The 7,718-nt window shown below is 33.5% G+C and overlaps 1 protein-coding gene across 1 annotated transcript; it reads left to right on the forward strand.

Annotated features, from left to right (window-relative positions):
* The first annotated feature begins 337 nt into the window (after positions 1-337).
* LOC116025972 (transcription termination factor MTEF18, mitochondrial-like) lies at positions 338-5,152 on the forward strand. Its single transcript, XM_031267409.1, has 3 exons — positions 338-519; positions 2,842-2,898; positions 3,168-5,152. Exon 3 carries the CDS (start codon positions 3,175-3,177, stop codon positions 4,969-4,971), a length of 1,797 nt encoding a protein of 598 aa, XP_031123269.1. The 5' UTR covers positions 338-519; positions 2,842-2,898; positions 3,168-3,174; the 3' UTR covers positions 4,972-5,152.
* The last annotated feature ends 2,566 nt before the right edge of the window (positions 5,153-7,718 follow it).

Consider the following 7,718-nt stretch of genomic DNA (forward strand, 5'->3'; position numbering starts at 1 on the left):
TAATTTCGACGCTATTTTTGGCACAAAGAGAAAATAAAACTCGCAAAATTTTGATGGTAAAATATTCACTATCGAATTTGCGACGAATTTAAGTTATGTCGTCCATTTAGCGACGGATTTAATTTCCGTTGTGAAATGGCGACGGAAATGGCAACGAATTTTGTTCTATTGCTAAAGGATGTAATTTTTTTTAAATGAATAAATATTGCGATGGAATCAATTGTATTTTTATTTTTACTTCGAATGACGTCGTTTTAATTTTATATAATCAAATCATGTTATGAAAATTAAAAATTAAAACTCAAGCCCTAATTTACTAATTCAGCCATCGCCTATGCTTCGTGAAGCTGTACGCAGAGTTCTGAAGCGCGAAGAAGCTGTACTGCTGTCCACCGCCTTCGCCGTCGACCAGTTCGCCCACCGCCGTCGTCCCGGCCGTCGACCAGTTCGCCGACTGCCTTCTCCGTCGACCAGTTCGCCCACTACCTTCGCCGACCTCTCCGCCTTCGCCCAACGCCGGTAAGTTTTTCTTGTTATCTATATTTGCTATTTTTGATAGTTGAATTTTCTATATTTGTATATATATGTATATGTGTGCTGTACTGCTTTGAAATGTGAATGAAAACTGTTGTGGAATGTGGAATGTGGAATTGTGCAATGGTTATTTTCTTATGTGCAGATTTGCAGGTAATAGAGGAGAAAAACAGATTTTAATTCAAATGTTTAAATTCTACTTCATTGAAACTAATTTGGTTAATGTGCCTATAGTTTCATAAATATTTCAAATTTTTATTTTTTCTTTTTCCACTTTTTGGCTTGAGGAGTGTAAGACTGGATGAATATGTACTGTGATTTAGCACTGGCAGTACTGTAAAGTGTAAACAAAGTCAGGGATGAATATGCACTGTGATTTAGCACTCTGGCAGTATATGTATATGCTGGTTCTTGATAGCAGTTCTTTGATGTTTTGGTGGTGGCCAGGAATTAGGAGTAATTGAACTGTTAATTTGAATATTTAAGGCTCACCTGGTCTTTCTAATCCTTTTCATGAGTAAGAATATATATATATATATATATATATATATATATGATGTTTTTACTGACTTAAAAGTTGTTGCTCACATGGTTGCTCATTTATCTGAGTAATAGTATGTTGGTAGGTTTATGACAGCAACAACTGATGCAAGTTATGAATTTTTTGAAGGGATCAACTAGATTTTGGTATTAAGGTGGTTGTAGAAGACAGTTTTGGCTTCTCTCATATTAGAGCACGGTGGAATTAGACCATTATAAACCAATATTTGAACATTTAAAGAAGGGAAACTAGAGTACTAGACCATGTAAATAATGAGAATTTCTTCCATATTTTGTTCATTTTTCCATTCTCATTCTGTTTCTTTTTTTTTTTTTTTTTTTTTTTTTTTTTTTTTTAAATTTGCTTTTATTTTGTGGCATAATATCTAGTTCCTAACATAGTTGGTCACTCACTAGATGATTCAGAGCCCTTCTTTTGTTACTGTTATCCTTGACCAAATAAAATTGCAGTATTCTCTTTTAATTACTGTGTTACTTCTCTTGGAAGTAAGTTTAGTGGCATTCATTTCACTGGATCACCATTGGGAAAAGGTACCTTTATTCATAATCTTCACTGCTGGGAGAAATGCCTTTTTATCATTGTTTATTTACTAATTAAAACAAGTTTTACTCTACAACGGTGTGGAGATAAATTAAAAAAAAAACATATCCGATTCGAAGGAAACGACATCGTAAACAGATATTGTAGGCAATCTTCATTTTTCTCTGTGTAATCTTCATTTTTCTCCGTGTAAATTGATTGTGTTTCATTTGTAAACATATTTGCTAATTGGTAGCTTGTTTTGTCATATTGCAATTTGCATCCAATTTTTGTTTCAAAATATGCAGCTTGCTAATAGATGGTGTATCCTAGTACATGTGTTAAATCTGCTGGGTATTCTGTATCATATGCTATATAAACCGGGAATCTACAGCCTCGCATCAGTACCATTATCTATATTTCTTCATTTCTTACGTACTAAAATGTTTTATCTTGTGCTTAAGTTTAACTTATTTTTACCTTATATTTGGCCTGAATATTATGACCATATAAGATTTGGAAATAGACTGCCTAAATTACGTTACTTCATATGCTTTTGTGTCATGAAACCTATATCATGTAAATGAGAAATGCCATTTGGTGACAATTTTAATATATTTGATTCACACCCAAGATGAACTGAACTTGATGAAGGGGAAAAAAGATTAGCTAAATTGTGCAGCATGATCCCATACGAAATGCATACCTGATTTAGATGATTTTGCCTTCCTCTTGTCTTCTTTTGTTGTGGATCCTTTTAATTCAATTACTGCCTAATGTAACACTAAACTTTGAATCTTTTGGGAACTCTTAAACCAGGACTTCTAACTTATAAGAAACACGGTGAAAGCTGGACTTTTACTTACCTAGCAGTCTGTTACAAATATGATATTTAAATACTTATGTTATTTATATGATTAAAATTTAATATTAGTTTCTTAATATAATCAAATGAATGCTTTGTTTATAGTTAGATCTAAATTGTTTAGCTATTCATTATTGGACTGTTTTAAAATCATGCTTTCTATTCACAATTATGATATTTAAATAATTTTGCTACTTACAGCATACATAAAATCATTTTATGTATGTTGATAGGTTTAAGAAAAAGTTAATAAATCTTTTAGTACAGAAATGATCTGAACAACAAAGAGAATGAAGAATTTGCTGTATTTTATGATGACATTGTGGTTTTTGGAACTAACAGTATATTGTATTTTTTTCAGGTTTTCATCATACAAAGGTTAAGAAGATTTCAATAAGAGGTTGCTACCATTATCGAAGTAAGTACAATGCATTAGTAGAATCAAAGGTTTCTCCAAAAAATATTTAATTCAGAGGTACAGAGTATACAAATTTTGAACCTCCCTCCCTAGTCTCAAAATTTTGTTAATTTCTCAATTCCCCGCTTTGTTTTCTTCAATTTGTGCTGGCTGCTATATAGAGCTTTCTTCAATCACTCTAAAGATTTTCTTGATCGTACATACTGTGAGACAAGTTAAGGACCCAAGAAAGATTTTGAGCTAAAAAGCCATTGTTTGTTAATTGTTAGGTTTGCGATGATGATTCATAAAATCCACAGAAGGGTGTTGCGGAAAATGATTTCACAGCTCAACCACGCGTTGTTTTCCTCTAATGTTTCTGTTTGTCAGAGCGGTGGCTCTTCTTCTTCTGTTTCACAGAGTCTACAGGCGTTTACATTGATGAGAAATCGATGTTTTCGAAGTTCTGGACTTAGTCAGTACTCCAAAGCCACCGCAACTGAATCCACCAGTCAGACACCCAGTTCTCTTAATGCTATTAAGATCTCCCGAGTAGCTAGAAGTGATGCACAGGCTGCACTCTTTGAATATTTGCATTATACTAGAGGATTTGATTTTGTTGATGCTGAGCATATTAGCAAGAGCTCACCTTGTTTCCTTCAGAAATTGCTATTGAAGGTTGAAAATGAGGAGGATGTGTCAAGGGCGTTATCGAGGTTCCTTAGGTACCATCCCATTAATGAATTTGAGCCATTTTTTGAAAGTCTGGGTTTGAGCCCGGATGAGATTGCGTTGCTACTTCCGCGGAACTTGATGTACTTGACTGATAATCATTTGTTGCTTGATAACTACCATGTTCTTTCTAGTTATGGCATTCCTCGCAGTAATATCGGGAAGATATATAAGGAAGCAATTGAGATTTTTCAGTATGGTGAAGGCGTGTTGAATAAGCGATTGATGGCTTGTGAAAAATTGGGTTTAAGTCGATCCACAGTAATAAAGCTGGTGAGCTGCTCCCCTACTGTTTTGGTTGGTGATGTAAATAATGATCTTTTTGAGGTGATTGAGAAATTTAAAAAAATGGGTTTTGGAAATGATTGGATTGGAAGTTATTTGTCCAGTGAACACTCGTGCAATTGGAGTAGAATACTCGGTACAACATTCTTTCTCAGTGAAGTTGGATATAATGAGCCACAGATGGGCACTCTGTTTAAGGCGAACCCAGCATTGCTGTTTGAAGGCTCTGGGAAGTGCGCTTACGTGTTGGTAGCTCAATTAGTGAAGTTAGGTCTTGACATGGATGAAATTCATTCATTGCTTTTGGAATATCCTGAGATCCTATCTTTGAAATGCACTAAAAGGTTTTGGAAGGCAATGAACTTTCTTTTTGAGATTGGAATGGAGACCAAGGACATTGCCAAAATTGTATCTCGCCATATAGAATTATTGGGTTCAAATTCTCTGAAACGACCCAAGACTGTCTTGAAGTATTTCAAGGGTGATAGGCGTCATTTATGTCAAACTATAATGGAAGACCCTCTGAACTTGTTCAGGTTAGCTTCCAAGTCGGAAATTAAGAGCATTGAGCAGACAGCTTTCCGGAATCCTGCTACCTCTTCAGAAAAAACAACATTCTTATTGAAGCTAGGTTACGTAGAAAACTCAGATGAGATGACAAAAGCTTTAAAAATGTTTCGTGGCCGAGGAGACCAGTTACAGGAGAGGTTTGATTGCCTGGTAGAAGCTGGTTTGGATTGCAACATTGTAGTAAGCATGGTTAAAAAGGCTCCTACACTACTGAACCAGACCAAAGACGTGCTCGAGAAGAAACTGGGTAGTTTGAAAAAGCATTTGGGGTATCCCGTGGAATCAATTTTGTCATTTCCGTCCTACCTATGCTATGATATGGACAGAATAAATCTTAGGTTTTCAATGTATGCGTGGCTTAAGGAAAAGGGCGTGGCAAAACCCATGTTGTCGCTAAGCACTCTCCTTGCATGTTCAGATGCGCGCTTTATGAAATATTTTGTTGATGTACATCCAGATGGTCCAGCAATGTGGGAGACTTTGAAAAAAGTATATCATGCAAGCTAATAGTCATTTTACCCATTCATTTTTTGGTATATTGTTTGACTGCCTAATTTTATCCAGGCTCATTATTTTTACACTTACAGTTGCTTTTTTTTACAACCAACTTGTAGTTTTAGTATGTTGTAAATTGATAAGTCACTGCACATTAATTCATCTAAGTTAATACCACACATCAGTGAAGAAATTATATATTTCAGATGTGAATAGTGAACATTAGAATATGTAGTTAGCTTCTGAACATAAAGAATTTTGTATGTTGATTGGGGGGATTATTCGTTCGTTCCAGACCTTATCATTTCTCTATTTCCAAATCTCCCATCAACAGATTATAAAGATGAAATAGAGCTCCTTGTTCATTGAGGAGCAAATTCTGTTGAACAAATAATGGAAATGGATATCACTTGTTAGGTGACTACTGTAGCCTCATATTCAGAATTTCCAGCACTTTTTTTTTGGACGGACAATTTTTTTATTTATTATATATTTAGATAATAAAATTAAAGGTGAAATTATAAATTATAAATAATTCTAATATTTGAAAGTGTACATTTATTTGATTATAAGATTAGTGCAAATGTATCACTCGATTAATTGAATAATATATGACTCGTTTGTCTGCAATTGTTTTTTTTAATCAATATGTAATATGATTTATGTAATTATATTATTACTAAAATAAATATAAAAAAATAAGAAATAATTTAATTGTAATTATTATAAAAATAAATCCAAAGGCTTATGTTTAGCTTAATTACCATCATTAGGGGTGTAAACGAGTTGAGCCAAGCTCGAGCATAGGGTGGCTCGAGCTCGAGCTCGTTAAGGAAGGATCGGCTCGAGTTCGAGCTCGAGCTCGCCAATTCCCGAGCTGCTCGAGTTCGGCTCGAGCAACTCAATTGTTTGAGCTCGAGCTCGAGCTCGATCTTGAGCTCGAGTTCGAGCTTGAATTCGAACTCGAGATCAGGGTTGAACTCGAGTTCGAGTTCAATTTTTAACTCAAATTTAACCTGTTTGATTTTAAATTCATGTTGTCAATTAAAAATAAACTGTAATGATGTATATATATATATATATATATATATTATGGCTCGCGAGCGGCTCGACGAGCCACAAGCCTAAGACATTAGAGCTCGAGCTCAGCTCGATTATTAAACGAGAGCTCGAGCTCGAATTTGACCGAGTTCGAGCCGAGCGGCTCGCGAGCAGCTCGTGAACCGCTCGGCTCATTTACACCCCTACCTGTAATACACCAAGCCACAAAGTTGTTGGGCAGGAGTTAGCAATTTATTTTTCAAAAATGTCTAGCTCTAATAATATAACAGCGGATGTTATTTGAATTCCTATTAGCAATTTATTTTTCAAAAATGTCTGGTTCTAATATAACACGGATGTAATATGAATTTTTTAACTTAATCCAACTTTATTATTTCCTCATAAAATTATAATTCTTTTCTTTTCTAATTTCATCCTCCCAACTAAGCACCCTATGACCCTAGTAATGTCAACAATTTCGTTACACGAGAGTCTCGTGATGTTGGCTGTAGCTTTATTTTGCTCCTTGTAAATGTGCCTAATCTCTCTATAATTTTTTTTTTGGTCCATCTCTTTTATGCAAACTTTAATCAAGGTATGGCCATTGGACTCCACAATCCCCTTTACATCAGTTACAACAAAATATTTAAACAAAATTCATATTAATCTCAATAATGCCATTTTATATCAGATAAATATAAATACATGATTATATTAATTAACTAAATTTATAATATTATATATTCATACTATAGATAAACATTTTATAAAGAGGTTTGATTAAACTTGCGAGCTATTCAAGCCGGGCTCAATCGGCCTAGCTAGTTACGTACCTCCATCAATTTATGTATTTCGTAAAGAAATTTTTATATAAAATTTATTCACAAAATTTCAGTCAAGATATTTAATCAATTAATAATAATAATAAACCACAAAATCTAAAAGAATTGGATAAAGTTTATGGATAGGTGTTGGTTCAATCCAGGATGTTGGCGGAAGGAAAGGGAGGTCGGCGGAATAAAAACCAATATAAAACAAACTATTTCATACAAATCTTTTTCATGTTTTCCTATTTTCTCAAGTTCAAGTGTTTATATAAATCTTTTTTTAAGTTTCAAAAAAGCAATTAACCATTACTCAAGTACACAATAGAGAAATATATAAATCTTTTTTTAAGTTTCAAATAAGCAATTAACCAAGATTGCAAAAGCACACTTCAAGGGAAGGGAGTTCATAATTTAAAACAAATAATAATAATAATTATAATAATAATAATAATAATAATAATAATAATAATAATAATAATAATAAAAATAATTGGACTAATAAATAACACCAACCTTGATGAAACTACAAATCATAGTTCAAGAATATCATTTTTATAATGCATAGAAAAAGTATCATATATCTTACTCATCTATCACATAGCCCCGCAGACAAGGTTGAAGAAAACAATGTATAACTATTTCATTCTTACAGAAAATGTAGACTTTCATTGCAAACTCGAGCATATATTGCCTCACTTCTAAAAATATTGTGTTCTCTTTCTTCTGTTATATTAATATTCCTTTCGTTGTAAATTTGAAAATCCTCAGCAGTTGGATTTGAAGCCATAGTAATATTTTTCCTTTCTTGGGCCACATGATCTCAATTCAAATTTACTAAATTTGGTTCAAAGTAAAAAAAAAAAAAAGAAACAAAAAGTAAAAAGTAAATGA

The sequence above is a fragment of the Ipomoea triloba genome, chromosome 7, assembly GCF_003576645.1.
Source record: "Ipomoea triloba cultivar NCNSP0323 chromosome 7, ASM357664v1".
Classification (NCBI taxonomy): domain Eukaryota; kingdom Viridiplantae; phylum Streptophyta; class Magnoliopsida; order Solanales; family Convolvulaceae; genus Ipomoea; species Ipomoea triloba.

Bases quoted from the DNA above. Each gene is read 5' to 3' on its own strand.
- LOC116025972 (XM_031267409.1), top strand. From the start codon at position 3,175: ATGATGATTCATAAAATCCACAGAAGGGTGTTGCGGAAAATGATTTCA.